Genomic DNA, 19,579 nt, shown 5'->3' with positions numbered 1-19,579 from the left:
CCCAGCTGAACTCAAGCTGGGGTCTTGCTTCTGTACCTTGGGCCTACTTATTTCTCTCCCATTTCAATTGGGTTTGGAAGATGCCACTTGGAAACTTGGGAAGAATTCCTATTAGCATTGTTGTTGCCCTTAAGAAAAGGGAAAAGGATGAATGCAGGGATTTCAGACCAGACAGGGTGAGCCAGAGATGGGAGACAATCGTCCAAACCAAACCACACTGAGATGGGAATGATTCCTGGGGGATTAGCAGGGTGGACTGGGCCGGAGATGCATCCCCAGACCAAGCAGAGAAGGAGGATCACTTCCCGAAGGTCTTTAGTCAACCTCATCTGGACCAAAGGATCTTCCCAGGGATGCAGGTCTGAGTTACAGCCCAGAGAGCAACGGAGGCCCATGCATACCTCAGGAAACCATGGAGATGGGAGAGGCGGTGACAAGACAGACAGTCCCAGAGAAAAGCCGCTGGGGTGAAGCCAGAAAGGCAAGGAGGAAAAGAGAGAGAGACCAAAAGTACAAAACAGATGGAGGAGACCATAAGATAGACTGAGGGACACAGAGAGACAGGAAAAATGTTTGTGTGTGAGAGAGAGACAGAGAGAAAGAGACAGAGAGAAAGAGGGTGAAAGAGGGAGAGGAGAGAGAGGGACAGAAAGAGGGGTTCAAGGGCCAGAGGAAAACTTTCTGGAACAAGTCCTGCCCAGCCCACACACTCAGAAGCCCCTCACAGCCTCCCTCACAGCAGCAATTGGAGGTCTTAGGGGTTGATTAAGCCTGCATGGGGGTGACTTTTTCTAGACAAGGGGGTAAGCAAAGGGAAACGAGAGGAGGGGACGCTGCTCTCCCCCACCCCCCACCACAGTTCCCAGGTGAACCCCCCTTTTCCCCTGCTGGATGTGAAATCGCCATTTCACCCTGCCACACTCCTTAATTGTTGCAAAAATCATTTGTGAAATTGGTCTCCAACAGGCAAGAACGGCCACACTCATTCCAATAGACAACCCTCCCCTCAACCCTTCCCCCTGCAGGGGCCCGTGGAATCCCGGAGCTGCAGAAACGCTGGGGGTCTGTGTCGCTACTGGACCTGCCAGTGTTAGGTCTTTTGCGGGGAGGGTGAAGGACCACGCTGTGGGCGAGATGGCCCCAGTGCAGGACTCCTGAGTTTCTGAGGGTCCCTGGCAGCAGAGGTGTCCAGCTGTGCATTCGCCCCACTTGGCTCAAGATGCTACATGAGCACTGGCCAGAAGACAGGGAGCCTCCCACCCTCGGCACGCCCTGGAGGTCTTTTCCCACTCTGAGAATTAACCTAAACACACACTCACACATTTCCGACGCGCGCTTGGAGCCATACCAAGGCAACATGGAGGTGACCTCAAAGCAGAAGTACAGACATGGACCCTCACTTAGAAACACACATTTACTCAGGCCGGGCGCGGTGGCTCAAGCCTGTAATCCCAGCACTTTGGGAGGCCTAGAGGGGCGAATCACGAGGTCAGGAGATCGAGGCCATCCTGGCTAACATGGCGAAGCCCCGTCTCTACTAAAAATACAAAAAACTAGCCGGGCGACATGGCGGGCGCCTGTAGTCCCAGCTACTTGGGAGGCTGAGGCAGGAGAATGGCGTGAACCCAGGAGTCGGAGCTTGCAGTGAGCTGAGATCCGGCCACTGCACTCCAGCCCGGGTGACAGAGCGAGACTCCGTCTCAAAAAAAAAAAAAAAAAAAAGAAACACACATTTACTCAAACTGATCCCAAACAGACCTACACAGAAAACCCACCTACACCTTGACACACAGACCCGGGCACAGGCCTATATTCACACACAAGCACACTGGCATATTCCACCAATACAGGGAAGAAGTGCTTTCAAACCTTCCAGGCAAAGAGGACAACTAGTGACGAATGAATGGATGAATACGCAATACACCTAATATATGTGTGTGTGTGTTATATGTGTGTATGCATAAGTGTATATGATACAAATATATGTATATATACACATAGAGAATATATATTCACCTATGGAGGTCAAAGCAGGCCAGGTCCCCAGCAAGGCTGGTGATGTAAGGGGTTGCCATCTTCCCTGGGCTTAAAACTGGATCTCCCAATCTCTCCTGGGGGAGGGCCTCATACCTTGGGCCACACAAAGTACCCCGGTGTCCCCCTTCCAATTCTAAAGTTACTTGGCATCTCCCTTCTCAATTAGAGACAGTGTGAACTTAACAAGTTTTTCAGCAAGGTCCCCATTCCCAGAAGGCCCCACCAAAACCTGATGAGCCCCTTGTGCTAGGAGAGTGGGGAGAGGAGGGAGATCTGTCACATGCTGAGAGGAGCAAAGGTCACAGGTGAGGCAAAGGGGAGGGATGGGGACACCCTGGGGCCAGCCAGCAGTGAGCCCCCCAGGCTAAGACAAGGCTGACCCCACTGCCGGGAGAGGGCTGGCAGGGGGCGAGTTTGAGGGCTGGGTTCATTTTATTGTATTTTGCCTCCAGCGTGGGGCCGGAGACGCTCTTTCCCCCGGGAGACAAAAGGCCTGCCTTTGTGGCGTCCTGTCCCGCTGGGAGGGCGTTTCGCCCCCAGGACTCGGTGTCCTGAGGTTGAGGCTGCTGGTCACCCTGGCTTCAGAGAGTGAAGAATTCAGGAACCTCTGATCTCCCCACACTGACTCCGGATCATTCAATTGGGTCGTCCCCACAAACCCACCAGCAAGGAGCTCAGAGCTGTACCAAGTCTTGACAAGCTCCCTTCCTCCCCTCTCCCACCTCTTTGTGTCCCCAGATCCTCACACCAGCACCAACTCTCTGTAAACCCAACTACCTGCTGGAAAGGAGTTATGGGCCCGGCCTGGGGGCCTGAGGAGGACGGTGGCGGCTGGAGATGTCTGCACGGGGCGGGGCTGGAAGGGGAGGAAGAGACCTGTCCCTAACACTTGGCAAACCCACTTTCCCAAGCCTCGGAACCAGATACGGTTACTGGGGGCTTCTCAGAGCGGCGGGAAGGTAGAGTAAGAACCGGACACCGGGGCTCTGACATTACACAGAAAAAGTCAGAATTCCTCCCTTCAAGTCACCCTAGGCCGGTTCCAGGGGAGCCTCACTGGAGGAGTTTCAGAGGATATAAGACGAGGGAGAAGATGACAAATAAGGCGGACTCTGCCCCTGGGAGGCCAGAGAAAAGACCAGACTCCAGAGAGGCGCCGGACCGGAGGCAGACATTCCCATAGAGCCGGGACTCCGAGAGCGACCGTGGGCGACCTGGGGGCCGGGGACTCTGCGGATCCGGACCATTCATCAAAGGAAGGCACTGGGACAAAGTTGGCCTCCTCCCCTTCTCCCCCAGCCCCCAACTTGCCGGGATCGGCTCCCTCTGTTTTCACGGCGGTTCAAATTCTCCCCCAAAACGAGGTCGAGCCGGGGATTAGAAAAGAGGAAAAAAAATATTCGTTGGCGATTTCTTTTCGTTATTGGTCCTCCGCTCCCTTGTGCCCTGGCCCCCTTCCCTCCTCATGAATAAAAGAAAAGTCCGAACCTATCAGATTGCGTTCACTGCCTCCTCCTCCTCTCCTCCTCCTCCTCCTCCTCCTCGTACTTCGGTGAACACTTTTGCACAACTTACCCATCTGATCACTCGCGCCCCCTCGCTTTTCCATTTCTCTTTCCCCAACCCCGTCACCCCTGTCGCCTCCGTCCAGCCCCGAAACCCGAGGAGGCTCCTTCTTCCGTCTGTCCCCGGGTCTCCTAGGGGACGGGGGCTGTGAAAGCTGGTGTGGAGGGAGAAGCGAGTGTGGTCTGGAGAAAGAAGGCGTGGAGAAGAGGGAGGGAGCGAGAGCGAGAGAATAAATATATAAATAAATACGAGAACGAAATCCACTCCGCAGTCTCCGGGCTCGGAAACTTTGGCCCCGAGCGCGAGAGCGCGGCGCTCGCCACTCCGAGGCTGGCGGCCCCGATTCCGGCCGCGTTCCCCAGGCCCCCCTCCGCCGTCGGGCCTCGTCTCCGGGTTCTGCCAGGCGCATCAGCCCGCACAACTTCTGGCCGAGCCCAGCCGGCAGAGGCGGACTTGGGGTTGGAGTGTTTGTTTGTTTGAACTTCCTTGTCGTCGCCACCTTCCCTCCCCCCAACCTCCGCCTCCACCTCACCCCCCTCCCCAGCTTCTGGACGCGTTTGACTGCAGCCAGGGGTGGGGGGTGGGGGTAGGGAGTGTGTGTGGAGGGGAGGGAGAAGAGGTTAAAAAAAAAAGACGAAGAAGACGGAAAGAAAGAGATCGCAGCAGGGGTGAAGGGAGCGGACGGGAAGCGATTTTTGCCGACTTTGGATTCGTCCCTGGCGTGCGCAAGAATGGCGGCCCTTCCCGGCACGGTACCGAGAATGATGCGGCCGGCTCCGGGGCAGAACTACCCCCGCACGGGATTCCCTTTGGAAGGTAAGAACGCCCAGGCTGGCCTCGCCGCGACTCCGCCGCCCGGAACTCGGGTTCTTTGGAGAGGCTGCGGTCTCCAGGGGACGGTGGCGGCGCCGGCAGTAGCAGAGGGATCCCGTTCTCTTCTGGGTCCCAGTCCGGGCGCGGAACCCAGAAAGTTTCTGGGACCCATACTTGTCCGCTTCTACGTGGGTTCACTGACCGGCGGCCTTCGCTTCGCAGTTCGCGAGCTGCCGGCCTTTACCCGCAGGGCTGAACTTCTGGTAGATTTGGACTCCTAGTAAATATCAGGTCCTGGTGAATTTCAGCTCTTTCCACTATTTCCAGGCACTTCCCTGACAATTTCTCGGCTCTCCAGACTCTCTGGCTGCCGGCTTTCTACTCTTGAATTATTTTTTTCCACCCCGGGATTGGTCTTCCAGTCCTTTTTATTTCTAACCACCTACCATAGGTGATACTTTATATGCCTCAACTACCACGGCTATCCATTTCTTCCGAAGCCACACTCAGACACTCCTGCTTTTCCGCCTGGAAACAAACTAATTGGAAATAATAATTAGTAACGATTTTCCCCCTAAAACTTTTTACTGGGGCTTCCGCACTCTGGAAATCTCCCGGGAGACAACCTCTAAACAGCGAGGTTTAGAGAACTTCTCAACGGCGAGAGGGGCACGGCAATATCCAAACCAGGGGAAAGCTGATTTTGTAAAGCGTCCTTCCTAAACATCCAGCGCCCGCCCGGGGAGAGCTGAGAGGACGGGCGGCGGCGAACCGGTCCCGGCTGGAGAAAAGGCTGGGAGCGCACAGCCGAGAAACCCGCTTCTGTGTTTTTGTTTTTTTTTTTTAAACTAATGGAAGGCCTCAACCTGTCACTGAGGGATCATTTGGCTTCTGAGGGTAGGTAGTCTAGAGTGTCACAGAGAAGTCGTTAGAAATATGTGCGACTTTTTTTTTTTTTAATTACTCTTTTTGTAATCGTATGAGTCCCTGGCGCGTGAGGAAGGGGAGAGAAGGCAGGGAGGGGGTGGGCGGGCTGGCAGCCTGCGATCCGGTAGGAGCTCCCTTGGGCAGCGAGACAGCGCCGGGTCCCTGAATTAGACAGAGGCGAAGAGAGCGGCTCCGTGATCAAGTGCGCGCCGGCAGCCACGCAGGCGGGAGAGCGCGCAAACCCGGGGATTTGCAGCGGCACTCTCCTGTAGCGAATGCAAGTAAAACAGGCGGCTGAGGATGCGCGGCGGATTAGAACAATATTTGCCCAACATGACGCAGAATACTGAGGAGAGCCGAGTGCCGGTCGCTAAAGAGGCTCTTGAATATAAAGTTGGGCGCTCGAGAGCTCTTGAGCGCTAATGGCATATCCCGCCACGGAGACCGAGTGACTCTGACTTTGCGACGCACGATTTCTGATTAAATCCGAGGGTGGCTTCAGACACCGACTTTTACAAAAAGAGGTGGGGGGGACCGGGAGAGCAAGGGAGGGGGCGGTAGGAATGGCCCAGCAGCGGAGCCTCTTCTCGCCTCCTCCCTTTCAATTACAGTCAGCTCCCTCCACTCCGGCGGCTGTGAAATCGTTCTAATCTTCCAGATCTCCGCAGCCGCTGAGTCCCCAAATTGGGGGGATCGAGGCCGGATTAGTGCGCTGGGTGTCCCCCCAACCTTCTGTGAGGAAATTGTGTAGACTTCGCATTAAGGCGACCAGGGCGTTCTCCCCTCCTCAGCACACACCAGGGATGCCTGTCTTCCCGGTTCCCAAAGTCACCCCCACCCAGGGACTGTGTCCCATCTGCCTACCAGCCTCGCAGAGCCTGCAGACACGGTTCATGGATTTGTGAGGCCAAGTGAACTATTTAATTTAGGGGCTTTGGGGCAGTGGTGTCCTAAAATGGTCCCAAAACGAAATTAGGACTTCGAGGGTGGTTAGAAGCAAGGGGAGTCACCCAAGGGACAACCAGGTGCCCTTGGAGGCAGCAGCCAACAGCATATGTCACCAGTCCCTCGGCTGTGCCTCAGCTGTTCCCTGGGACAGTTCCACTGCTCTAGCCAGAGCTGTAAGTGTAGTAATCAGTCAGCCCTTTCTAGCCCCCGACAAACTGGATCATTCATGACTACCAGGAGTGTAGAACTGACCAGATGAGCCACATCACACCCGTTATTGGCCTCTCCAAGATGCAGGCAGGCCTGCAGCCCAAGCTTCGGCCTGAGGGACAGAGAGTCATTAGTCCCAAGATCCCTAAGGCTTTACCAGCCTGGTGGCTCTGCTGTCTCACCTCCGTCTCTCTCCCTCCCCTTCTGAGCAGCATTCGAATCCTCCAGGTGTGTCCTCATCCCTGGTAGTATGGCAGGAGTTGGGGGGTCACAGCGTCTGGGGAGATTCTTGCAGCCGTGACTCCTCTATCCATCTCTGCAGGAGATTTCCTAGATTTATGACAGTTGTTTCTCAAACTACCTCCCTACCAAAGCCCCAATGTGAGGACCACCGGGATCGCTGTCTGAGGTCTTGGGGCTCAAACGAACAAAACTGGAGTCAGGGAATGAACTCAGTGTCTGCTCTCCATCCTCACCCTGTGCCTCTCTTATTCTGCATCTCCCCTCCCTTCTCCAGTGTCCACCCCACTTGGCCAAGGCCGGGTCAATCAGCTGGGAGGGGTCTTCATCAATGGACGACCCCTGCCTAACCATATCCGCCACAAGATAGTGGAGATGGCCCACCATGGCATCCGGCCCTGTGTCATCTCCCGACAGCTGCGTGTCTCCCACGGCTGCGTCTCCAAGATTCTCTGCCGCTACCAAGAGACCGGGTCCATCCGGCCTGGGGCCATCGGCGGCAGCAAGCCCAGAGTGAGTATCTTTGCCACAGAGGCTGGCAGCTGGCTTCCCATGGTCCGGGGGTCCTGGTTGTGGCCCCTCTTACTACCTCGTGTCATCCAGTGGCACCAGGCTGTAGGAAAGTACAGCTGGAGAGTGTCTCCTACTCCCAGGTATCCTCCCATTGTTTTCCTATTATTTGAATTTCTCAGAGATGGGGCTAAGTAAGGTCTAGCTTGTCCAAGACCTTGAGGCCAATGAGCTATTCCTGGACTGTCCCCACATTTGCCTCAACCCCCGTCACCTTCCAAGACCAGAAAACATCTTCTCTCAGTCTTTCCTGAAATAATGACGGGGACCCTGAGGGTCCTAAGTAAAGTTTTTTCTTGCCTATCCCTGTTTCACCCCCCCCCCACACACACACACACATACGCCAGCAGACCCCCAGCTGCCTTCCTGGGAGCCAGGAACGAACCGGTTTCTTGAAAGGATAAAGCCAATCTCTTGGGGGATGGGGGGACACAAGGTAACCAGAGCCACCAGCCTGGTCTAGGGCTCTTAAGAGGTGATATTAAAAGTATTTCCCTCCCCCCATCCCATCTTTCCACTCCTACTCTCCCACCTCCACTTCTGAAGCAGGTGGCGACTCCGGATGTGGAGAAAAAGATTGAGGAGTACAAGAGGGAAAACCCGGGCATGTTCAGCTGGGAGATCCGGGACAGGCTGCTGAAGGACGGGCACTGTGACCGAAGCACTGTGCCCTCAGGTGAGAAGGCAGCTGAGCCGGCAGAGCTGGCCCAGAGTGTGGCCAGGGCTCCAATGTGGAGGGCTGGAGGTGGGAGAGAGGGGAGGGGAGATGATGGTTGACTGGGAACTTACTGAGAAGTTGGGAGGAAAGGAGTACAGAAAGGCAGAGAGTTAAGGCATAGGAGTAAACCATAACAGAATGGAATAAGATGGAAAGAAGGAATAGGGAAAGAAAAAAAAAGTTAAGAAAGAGGAGAGAGAAAGGGAGAAAAGAAGGAAGGAAGGAAGGAAGGAAGGAAGGAAGGAAGGAAGGAAGGAAGGAAGGAAGGGAGGAAGGAAGGGGCAAAGAGGTAACCTAGAAAGTTGGATGGTAAGAGAATCCCCCTGGAGGCTTTCTCAGAGAAAACGGCTTCAATAGATGGATCTGTCCTAGGAGGGTGGATGCCCATGGGCTTCCCTGGACCCCCATCTCGGAACTATCATTTCTGCTGTGTCGCCAGCACCAGCCATTTGAGTCCTAAATGTGGAGGTCCCAAACCATACTGCCTGTGAGAGAGAAAGTGATCTGGTGTGTGTGTGTGTGTGTGTGTGTGTTTGTACATGTGCATTCAGGCATGCAAGGCCAGGATGCACACCTGAGTGTGGGAGTGACAGCAGAAGCTGGAGAGACTCCAGGGAAGCCCTGGGACCTCTCAGGGGTGTGGGTGAAGTGCACCTAGGCAGGTGTTAGTGTAAGGCACAAATGCTTGCAAGCATCTGCATAGGAATGCACAGTCTAACTACCCTGTGAGTGCCCGGGGTGTGAGTCAGGCTTCTCCAAGTGGGTGCTGGTTATGGAGTACGTGTCAATGCCTAATGCCTGTGTGTGGAAGAGGGATGAATGGATATCTGGAAGGAAGCAGGGGGCTTCCTGACTTTCTCCCAGGGGCCCAGGCCACCGCTCGATCCTCTGCTCCAACAACTTATACTTGCTCTTTTGCCTTTGAATTTCTGAGGTTTAGTGAGTTCGATTAGCCGCGTGCTCAGAATCAAGTTCGGGAAGAAAGAGGAGGAGGATGAAGCGGACAAGAAGGAGGACGACGGCGAAAAGAAGGCCAAACACAGCATCGACGGCATCCTGGGCGACAAAGGTAGGGAACTTCCCGGGACTGCGAGGCCCCAGCCCGGGTTTTCCCACGGTCGGGTGTGCGGGCCAGTGGTTCGCTCCCGCCGCCGGAGCAGGCGACCAGAACTCCAGCGGGGAAACTCTCAGGCTGCGGGGCAGCGGGGAGCCGCTCAGGCTTTGCCGACAGCGCCCCCTTGGTGCGCACCCCGGATGCAGGCTAGATGCGAAGCCCGCGCCTTCTTTGCGCTATGGAGGCCGGGCGCGGATGGCCTGTGAGTCCCGGGAGAGTCCGGCTGCGGGGCCGTGCGCCTGGTCTACCCGAGTACTGCGGGGAGTGCGTCCTCCCGCGCTGGCGTTTTGGCTGCTACTCTCGGCGTCGATCAATTATTTATAGGAAACTTGGACAAGGGGGCGGGGGGCGGGAGGAGGGGAGCGAGGAAGGAGGAGCCGGCCCGCGGCTCCCTAAATGAATTTGTTAACCAGACCCGCACACGCTCTCTAAACGGTCCCTTGAAACCCCGCCTGACAGTTGACTGACCGCTGCAATCAATAAAAATTAGCTGGGGCCGCCGTCTGACTCAGCCCGGCGTTGCCAGGGCGGACTGTGGGACAGAGGGTGCCTTCCTCTGTGGCGTGCGCCGGCGGGGCTGGGAGTGGAGGCCAAGTTCCCAGATGCCCAGGGTCGGAGGATCGCAGTGGGGGAGATACTCAGGCTCCACACACCCTCTCCCCATTCTTAGCACGGCTTCCGCGGGCAGGCTGGAGTCTGAGCCCTGCGCCATGCTTTTTCTCAGGATCAGCTAAGGAAGGCGTTTAATTTTCAAGCGCCCGCAAGCCCGGGAAAGGGGATTGTGCTTTTGTCTCTTGAAGGAAGGAAGTTTCGAGAGAAAGAAGGGAAAGTTCTTCCTCATTACCCTCTCCCCTTCCTAATTGCCCTCGTAGTTCCCCTAAGTCTCTTTGAGACTTGGTAAGTGCACGTTAAGGGGTGACAGGGAGATGGAACAGAAACAGAAATGGAAGACCCAGAGTCACAAAGACTGACAGTTAAAAGAAAAGGCCCCAAACACACACTCGGGGAGGCGGCAGGCTGAGGGAATCGGAAAGACGGTGGCCGTGGGAAACCGCAGACTGCTTGCTTTGGAAAAAGTGGCCGGTGCCCTGGAACCTGAGAGCCTGCAAAGAGCCTGTGTTGTTCCAGTTTCCCTCCAGAGGTTTCTCCTAGCACCCCTCTCCTCACGACCCAAGCACTCCTAGCCCAGGTCTCTCTCCAGTTCTCAGAAGACCCTCCCAACCTTGAAGATGAACTTCACAGACAAAGCGGGCTTACTAAGACAACTCCCATCTACGCCCAGCCCCCACAGGCGTGGTTCGAGGAGGAAGGATGGGGGCCGGGCAGCCCTGTGCCAGAGCGGCCTAGGGTGAAGTGAAGGGGCGGGCTATTGACACACAGGGCCCCCAGTGATGCCGCAGTCCCGTCCGGGACAAAAGGGCGAGGGAAGAAAGGGAGTGAGCTGTGCCGGGCGCCCCGCTGTGCCCGGTCTGCGGCGGGAGGCAGCCCTGCACTGTCAAGCGGTCCTTGGTTAGGCCAGTGAGCCCAGAGCCCTGGGACACCTGCCAGGGGACCCAATCCTTATTTCAGTTTCCACTGGAAGGAGACTAGATGGACTTTTTGTAGGCTGTGCAGGGGAGGCATAGAACTTGAATAATCTTTCCTGGACAAATAATCTTTCCTGCACAACAGACAACTCTTCTGAGAGTTATCCCAGGAAAAAGCAGAGGAGGTTTGGTTTTCCTTGGAGAGACTTTAAATGTGTTTGCACGCAGGGAGTATACTTAGTTCAATCTGCGAGGAAGCACAAATAGGTAAATTTCCTCTGAGAAAGAAGGGAAGGGAAGGAAAGGAAGAGGATGGAAAGATCGTGCAGTTTGGAGGATTCCTCTGATTTCAGGAAATGCGGGGGCTTTCCGTGCTGGCCTGGGCTCACCACACCAGCTAACAAACCACTTCGCTGGGCAGAGGTTTTCCCTGCAGCAGGAAGCACCACGTCTCCAAGGGTTTAAAGAGGAACCTGTGCCAGACGCGGGAGGCTGAGGACACAGGTGCTGAGTCTAGAGCAGCTGAAGAAATGAAATGATCTGATGCAGTGAGCCTGGTGTCCAGAACGTCCCGCAGTTTTTGCGTGACGGTGGGTGTGCTGGGTGCAGTGATTGTGCACTGAATGGCTGTGTAAGCGCAAGCATCTCTTGGTGTGACTGTTTACCCATGGGCCTTTGGATCTGAATGCTGTAGGTCATATAGCTGTGCAAGTGGAATTCAGCATAGGTGTGCAGGGAGCGTGTAGATGGCTGTGAACGGGCAATGTGATGGTGCAGATGAGAGACAGCCATCTGTCCATCTGTGAACAAATTGTGTCCGTTTCCTATTTGAGTTCCTGGGTCAGTCAGCAGGCACCCCTGTGAACCCCTCATCTCTCTCCCAGGCCCCAGACATCAGTTTCGTGGCCAAGTTAAAGGTGAAAAGATCTTCCAGTCTCCATCCAAGTCATTCAGGTAGGGAGAGGCTGAGATGCCCCATGGCCAGAGCAGGGGATGTTGTGCACACACACAACTTTGTTTTGGCTTCTTGCTCTTGAAAAATGCTTTCTCTGGGGGAGTTGCCCCTCTCGTGGCAGGGAGCCGCCAAAGAAGGGGTTTAAGAGCTCTCCTCTTTAAGCACTAAAGAGAGATCCCTCCCTGAGTCCGTTTTTTCCTATCTTCCGCTTGGCATTTAATAATGTTAAGACTTATTAGAGCTGGTAATGAAAACTGGGACTGCTGAATAGGAAACTGTGTTGGAGAGGGGTGTAATAGCTTCCAGGCATGGTAAGAAACTATTTATCCGCAATCAGTTCTCACTCTCAGAGTTTGAAGCACAAACGTTAAGTTGAAGGGTTTTAAAGCAGATTAAATTGAGCTTTTATTTCTGTGCACTTTCATCTCTGAACAGCTCACTCCTGCTCCCCTTGGGCTGATATTCATGAGGCTGTTCGTATTTTTTTTTTTTTTTTTTTCTTATCTTTGTTTAGACTGAGTTATTAGGATTGTTGGTTGTGAGTATTCTCAGACCTCTGCCGATATGTGCTTGCCCCAGCCAAACTCACCTGGAGAGGGAAGTGGAGAGTTCCTTGCTCCCATGCACTTAGACTCCCTCCTCTTCACGCCTTTCTCTGAGGATCAGGGGATAGACAGACCAGGGACCCAACAGGGAGGGGATTTGAGGAGAGAAGAGAAAGGAAAAGATTTTTCACAGAATCTGAGCTCAGAGAGATTCTTTTGGGGAATTTGATAGGGGTTTGCAATGGGTCAAACCATTCCTCAGTGGGAGCTGAGGTAGTGAGTGTGAAGAAATAAGCAATAATATAAACAACAATAACAGCAGTGACAAACAGCAAGAACAACAAAGCCGCGTGCATCTGACAGTGCACCAGTTGAAGCCAAAACTGGATCGGACCAGGGGCTCCACTTTGTTCTCCAGGATGGAAAGGCCAATGAGGTTACAATTAATATGAAATATAGGAAAAAGTTACAATGTGAGAAAAAAGAAGCAGTAGTAGTGGAGGCAGCATTTTTCTGGGGGTGGGGGGGGAACCCTGGGAGTGTGCAAGTCCAGCTGGAGAATTTGTAGACTTCCTGGGTGTGAAAGACCATATGAGATGGGGGGAGGGTTGGCGAGGAGGGCGTGTGAGGCAGATTTGTTTCTCTTTGCATTTTTCCTTTATTTATTTTTAAGGCAGCAAACTTACAGGTGTGGAGTGGGAAATGACGGGGAAGGATCGGAAAGGAGGGGAGAGCCCGGAGTGTGGGTTTTAGACACTTGTAAAAGGAGGTGGGAAACAATTTAATTTGGCAGCAGCGATAGCTGCTAATGCGGTTTTCGGTCGTTTGCTACACTGGAGGAAGCTGTTTTGATTGTGTGTACAAGGACCTGCCAAATTTAATTAGGCTCCGGGGGAGCCAGTGAATAGGGGAAGGGGGGCACGGCTCCCCTCTGCCCACACCATTTTTTCGGCTTCACACCTGGAAGAGACATTGTTTACCGGATCTTCGAGAACCAGGAAGGGGCGGGGGCGGAGAGGGACAGGAGCCTTGGGAGAGGGGGCGAGAGAGGGGACGAGGATAGTCCATTTATCACGAAACAATCTGCATTGATTTAAACCAACAAGTTCCCTCCTCTGTAAATGTGTGTTTAGAGAAAGGTAATTGACACTCCACCAAATCAAAGGATTACCCCGGGTTGGCAATCTAATCAAACAGAGTCCAGGCGGGATTTGAAGCTGTTCAGAGTGGGATCAGCTTCGCATAATGGGGGCTCGGAGGAAGACGGGAGGGTGTCAGGCAATTCCCGGCTTTAGGCAGCGCTCGGCGGTGGATATCCAGTGCGACCAGAGGGAGAGAGGGAGGGGGCGCGGGAGGGGCGCGCCGGGCAGGGAGCTGGGGGGGATGGGGCGAGCTGAGAGGGGAGTGCGGAGCTGGGAACGTCCCGGCGGAGGGGGCTCCCGGCGAGGGGCCGAGCCCACACTGGGCTGACAAGGCTCCCCTTTTCTTCCCTCCATCCCCCCCAACCGAAGAAGAGAGGGGGGAGGCGGGAGCAGAGACTAACGAGGAACAACAATGAGGAGATAACTATTACAAAGGCAAACACTGGCGCTCGCGCGCTCGCAGCCCCAGAACCCGCGGTAAATAAACAAAGTCTGCGAACTGTTTGCTAGATAAACTCGTGCCTAAATCGAGCGTGACGGGCAAGGAGAGAAGAGACAGAAGGAGATAAGGTTGGAGGGGGAATGAACGAGCATAATCTAATAGAAGACATTTAGAAAACAAACTTTAAACAAGGGAGAACAGGCGAGCGGAGGGCAATTATCCGCCCCAGAGAGCGGGGGAAGCCGTCGGAGGTCTGGGAAGGGGTGGAAGGGAGGGGACTGGGAGCTGCGGAAGAGCTGAGTGTTGGGGGTGCCTTTGGGACTCCGTGGGGAGCCAAGAGGAGCTCCCCAGGGCGCGCGAGAAAAGAGGCTCGGTTCCCGGATTGAGTGAGGTTCCCGCGCTCAGCCGGTCTTGGAACGCAGGCACGTCTAAACCGGGTGGGGTCCCCCGCTGCGAGGGCATGCGGGTTTTGTGTTCCCCTCGGGGCACGCACCGCCACACGTCGGCTGTTTCAAGGCGTTTGTACCTAAAAGGCTAGTGTGCACGAGGCAGCGGTTAAAGGAATTAGATATTTACCAGTTTGAAATAAGCCTGGCTAAGAAGAAGAGAGAAGAGAGAGACATTGAAAAGATGAGGCTGGGGGAAGACTTCAAACGAATTCATCATTTGGAATGGTGGAGGGGAGATTTACCAGACAGTATTGGGAAGTTATTTAGATATTAATAACACATTTTCCTGAGGCGCGACCACGGCAGCCATCTGCGCTGCTCTCGGAGCTATTTGGCTGGCTAAAATATGGGCGTCTCAAATGTTGGGAAGAGATAACGCAATCAGGCTAACCCTGGTCCTAAGACTGCATCGCAGCGTTAAACCCGGATTAACCTCCCCCCCAACTCCCGCGGTCCCCTCCCCTTTCACAGCTTTCCAAATTTTCAGTGGAATTTACATGGAGGGATTTAAAAGCACATATAACAGTAGCCTTAAAGCAGTAAGGTGATTATTTGGGCTTTTTTTTTTTTTTAAGAACGTCTTTCTGAAAATGATAGTTGTCACACATTACATTCTATATAAATAATATTATATAAAAACATATTTTTATACAGGAAAAGAGGGCTGAGCAAATGAGATTTCCTTCCAGGTTACCTCTTCGGAGTTTCTATTTGCCATTATTCTATCATCATCAACAAAGTTGATGAGGCTTCATTCTGTACTGTTGGGCAAGAGCGCCTAAGGACATAAACATGCAATGTACAAGGTCCTGGCCCTGGCCCTGGAAGCTCAGAGTCTAAGACCAGACAGAACTCACAGCCCTGAAAAGACAGTGCCTGGTTGAGGGAAGGGTTTCTGCACAGAGGAAAGACCCCCAAACAAAGCTTCTCCAGAGGCTGTGGGGCCTTGAAGGCTATGACTAAGGAGGGGGGGCACATTCCAGAAATTCCAGAAAAAATATCTGTTCTCTCCCTTCCATTGCAGACTAAAGGGGTAATTAGGAAACTCAGGATGAGGGTAAGAGGCGCTTGGAAGACTGGGATGCCCCCCTCAGTTTTTGCTGTCCGGGGCCTTCCCTCTTCTTTTCCCCTTCCCCCAACTGTGGCGGAAAGAGGAAAAGGTGGAAATGGGGTCAGCGCTTTCTGACCTGCTCTGGAGCGATTGGCCCCGGCTGGGGTCGGACAGGGGGAGGGAGGGAGGGAACTCGCCTTCCCAAATCGAATCAAGGCAGAACGGTGACCTAAGGGGGAAACTTCGCCATTAGTAGATAGATCTCTCCAAAACTTCAAACGAAGCGGGGTGGGGGAGAGGTGAGGCAGGGAAGGAGTCCAGAAGAGCGCAGGGGGAACTACTAGCATGCGAAGGGGAGGGGCCTGGAGGAGGAAGAGATGGGGTCGAGGGCAAAGGGGAGGCGGGGGCCAAAGGAAGGGGTGTGGGTAAGGGGATGCGAAGAGAGGGGGTCGGCTGCACTTGGAACTTCAACCCCTGGGAGAGGAAAAGCCTCTGCGGGTCCCTGCAGCCTCGGGAGGGGTGAGGGAAAGTTGCGTGTGCCCCAAGTCCAGCTCCGAAGAGGCCCCGAGGGCATTACAGGGCGCCTTGGGCACGCGTGCCAGGCCCCGGTTTGGCAGCCGAGCTGAGCGAGGGTGGATTGTGAGGAGCACTGGGGCCGCCGCGGGGCTCCGCGTGTCGGCTGCCAGGGAATTGGCCGATTTCCCTAGTCTGAGGGTCAGCGAATGGACCTTTCCATGGCTTGGTCGCCCTGGTCCTGGAGGTGCGCTGGGCCTGAGCTCCGGTGGAGACCACGGGAGGGGTGGGGAGAGGCAGCAGAGACAGAGAGCCACAGAGGAGGAGAGAGCTAGAAAATTCAGAGTGAGAAAGGCTGAGCGTAGCAGTAGAGAATCTTGCGTACAGTTTGAGGACGCTGAAAAATGCGGAGGGGCCGAGGGAGGCGCGGAGCAGCAGGAAGAAAGACAAAGAGCTGCAGAGTCTCCGAGAGGCTGGCCCTGGGACGGGCGGATCAGGAGAGTCAGCGGAACCTAGAGACAGACAGAGCCGGCGGGAGAGCATTGGCGGAGAGGGCGAGCGCGCAAAGCCGGGCAGCGGCGAGGGGAAGGCAGGAGGCGGGCGAGCCTCGGCCGCCCTTTTGATCCTTCGCGGCTTCACCTTATCAGAAGCGCTTTCGGTGACATCGGTACAAAGGCAGTTCATCATATTACAGCACGTCCCGGCGGCTCGCTGAGATCCTGCCGCTTAATTAGAGGCGAGCGAGCTGGGCTGGCGGGGCGGGAGGCAGGCCGACCCGGAGGTGGGGGCCCGGGTTCCGTGCTCCAACCCGGGGCGCTGGGCAGGGGCCAGCCCGCGTGCCTGGCGGTGTTGGGATGTGGAGTGAGGGGGAGGCCAGGAACTGCATTCAGAGCGTCGCTAAATTAACAGGACGGCCCGGGCTTCACTGCCTGGAGAGTGAAGCTCGCCGCCTTCCAGTTTAGCTGCCGCCCCTTCTAAGTTGCCGGCTTTGGAAAGGGATGGCGCTCTGGCCACTTTCCCGGCTTCCAGGCTGTGAACGTTGAGGACTGGAGGGCGAGTAAGGGGGAGGGAACCCAGGGCGAGCTGAAGGCTCAGTGCAACTCTGGGTCCAGGTCGCACCCACCGGCCCCTGGCGGCTGTGTTCCATCCCCTCCTCCGACCGCTTTGCTCTCCATCCGAACCCAGGTGTGCGAGGCTGGAGCAATCTGAGAGGGGCAAAGTGCATCGTGGTCGAGGTTCTAGTGTCCATCCCGCCAGCAACTCACTAGCGGTATCACCCTAGACAACCCATTCAACCACTTTGGGCCTCAGTTTCCTTCCATGAAAAGAGAGAATTAGCTAAGACAAATGTTATCCTTTTAGGGGATCCTGGATCCCTTTAAGAATAGGCTAAAACCGAAAAACCATTTTAAAACTTTGCATTTACATACTTACGTACTTTCCTACAGGCATAATTTTTCATCTGGTATAAAGGGGTCTTTGGGGCTTCTAGAGGGTACACCCCATTCAGAACCTCACATCTGCCTGCTTCCTGATGACTCCAGTATTCTCCAGGGAGCTTCTGATTCCCGGATCAGGAAGCTTAAAATGAGGAGATGGGGAGAAGGGGCACTGAGATCCTGCCCTTGGTCTGGTCCTTGCTACTTCCTCCCCTCTCCAAAACAGAGAGGAGAGCTTCTCCCCCACCCCACTTGGTTACTGGGAGGGTCCTTTGGGAAGCGTTTATATGCTGATATAAGCACGTGTGCTATGCTCCCCTTTTACCTATACCACCCGAAAGAGAAATTTTCCTCTGGAGTGTATGTGTGTGAATGTCTTCATTCATTCTGCAAAAATTTTGTTGAGCACCTACTAGGTGCCAGGCATTGTGTTAAGTGACCTCAAGAAGGTCCCTGCCCTCATGGAGTTCTGAGCCAGGCTGTGCAGACAGAAAATAAGCCCACAAATAAACAGATGTGTATCATGGATGTATTTGTTGTGTGTTTACCTGGATATCTTTGTGGGCTTCCCTCTTTGCAAGGCTGTCTTGTGTCTGGGTGTTTGTGCATGGTTTGTGTGTGTGTGTGTGCGCGTGTGCATGACAGCAGAGTGTGTTTGTGGGGCTGGGGCAGAATTTGGCAGGCAGCCCCCAAGCTGACCTCTGGAGTGGCCCGCGTCGGGGGACTGGGCCTTGCTTCGCCACGGGTTCGAGGAAGAGGCGAAGGGAGGAGCGGCTGGACTAAGGAGCCTCTTGCCTTCACTGCACTCTTTGTCTGACACCACGAAAAGACCGAAGATCAAAGAGGCCCCCGGGCCGGACAGAAAAAGGGGTGGGGCGGCTGACGCGATAAGTAGCTCAGAAAACTCCACCCTCAACTTTTCTAGGTCCTTTCCATGGGACCCAGACCCTCCAGAACCTCACCCAAGTGGGCGAGTGGGCAGCCGGCGATGGGTTTTCTACAGTCCTAAGCCTCAGCGAGGGCGACAGGTGGAGAGGGACAGCTACGGCTCCAGGCTCCAATTCAGACCTAGATCTTTAGGTGACCGGAGAAGGGGGAAAGAGAGCAACATTCAGAAGTTTTGTGAGGTGTGTGTGTGTGTGTGTTTGTGCTGTGTGTTCTGTACACATTTGCAGGGAGATTGTGGGTCCGGATCAAGCCTCCTGGTTTCCTGAAAACTTGTCTTAAAGTCTGCTCTGGCTTTACCTGGGCTGCAGACTTGGGAGTTGGAAGGAGTCAGGAGGAGTCCTAAGGAAGCTTCTGGAACCTCTTGTTCTCAGTGGAAACCTGCAGAAGCGCCTCCCTCTCCCACACTTTCTTGTAACCACAGACCTAACTCAGGAAGCTGGTCTCTAAGCCACCTGGCAAGGTGCTTTCCAGCCTTCTCGCGTTCCCTCATCCTGCAGCTCTCCTTCCCGCCCGGACTTCTTGAGTTTGAATTCACCCTTCCGAGGGTCTAAAAATACTGTAGAAAAAGAAAGTCCAGTTTGGGGGCATATACCCCATCTTCCATCTCCTGCCTCCCGCTGCCTGCAAATGCCAAAATTCAAAGTGCCCACCCCTCCCGCCTTTTCGACGGGGGGAGATTCTGAAAGACTGAAGAATCCCAACATCTCTGTGATTTGTTAGAGGTCCTCGGAATGAACCCTAAGAAAAGAGGCCTTGGAACTTCCTTTAATAAATGGGGCTGAACCTCCTTCTCTCTTCAAATTGGGTTCTGGTTGGGACTTTTTCTCTGGTGGCTTGGTGGCCCATACAGGGGACACAGAGAGGTTCGCCCAGAGCTGCCTGTTACAGGAGACAACTGCTGTAAATGGCCCCCTTTGCGTCCACCCTCCTTCCCAAAGACCCGGTCTTTTCCGTTTCGGCGGTGCCTGAGCCTCAGTTTCCCTCTCTGATTAGTGAGGCTAAGAGCCGCTCCTGGTCTCCCCAGGCAGCAGGAAATTAGGGCCGGGAAAGCGGTTTGGAAACTGGTCAGCGGGTGCAGGCGGGGAAAGGGTGGGAGGCGTCAGGAGTTTGTCCTCCTCCCCGGGCCGCCCCCTCCCCGCCGCCCTCTCGGCGCAGTCCCCGCTCGCGCCTCAATGGCCACTTTAGAAATACAAACAACTTTAGAAATAAAGTAACCAAACCCCCGAAAGGGGCTTTGAAGGGGCGAATGCCTGGTGGCGCTTTACTATGGTGTGGGCCGAGGCCCCGGCCTAATCCTGCTTTCATTTCCACCGACGGCCGCGGGGGAAGCGCTCCCGGCCTCCCGGCCCCTCAGGAGGCTGATTAGGCCACAAAGAGCCCCCATTATCCCGAGAAGAAAACCGGGGGGCGGCGCGGGGCGGCGCGG

The 19,579-nt window shown here is 54.8% G+C and overlaps 1 protein-coding gene across 4 annotated transcripts in view; it reads left to right on the top strand.

Annotated features, from left to right (window-relative positions):
• The first annotated feature begins 3,752 nt into the window (after positions 1–3,752).
• Positions 3,753–19,579, top strand: part of PAX7 (paired box 7) — a 117,944-nt gene continuing 102,117 nt past the window's right edge. For 2 of the 4 annotated variants that reach the window (XM_011934044.1, XM_011934042.1), the window contains exons 1-4: positions 3,753–4,419; positions 7,019–7,254; positions 7,858–7,987; positions 8,964–9,098. In XM_011934044.1, the coding sequence (XP_011789434.1) occupies positions 4,335–4,419; positions 7,019–7,254; positions 7,858–7,987; positions 8,964–9,098 (586 nt within the window). In that variant the 5' untranslated portion in view covers positions 3,753–4,334. The remainder of the gene's footprint in view (positions 4,420–7,018; positions 7,255–7,857; positions 7,988–8,963; positions 9,099–19,579) is intronic. The other 2 variants (XM_011934043.1, XM_011934045.1) reach the window with 2 other exon arrangements.

The sequence above is a fragment of the Colobus angolensis genome, unplaced genomic scaffold (assembly GCF_000951035.1).
Source record: "Colobus angolensis palliatus isolate OR3802 unplaced genomic scaffold, Cang.pa_1.0 Scaffold130, whole genome shotgun sequence".
Classification (NCBI taxonomy): Eukaryota; Metazoa; Chordata; class Mammalia; order Primates; family Cercopithecidae; genus Colobus; species Colobus angolensis.
Note: the sequence above shows the minus strand (reverse complement) of the source record. Positions and strands in the feature narration are given on the sequence as shown.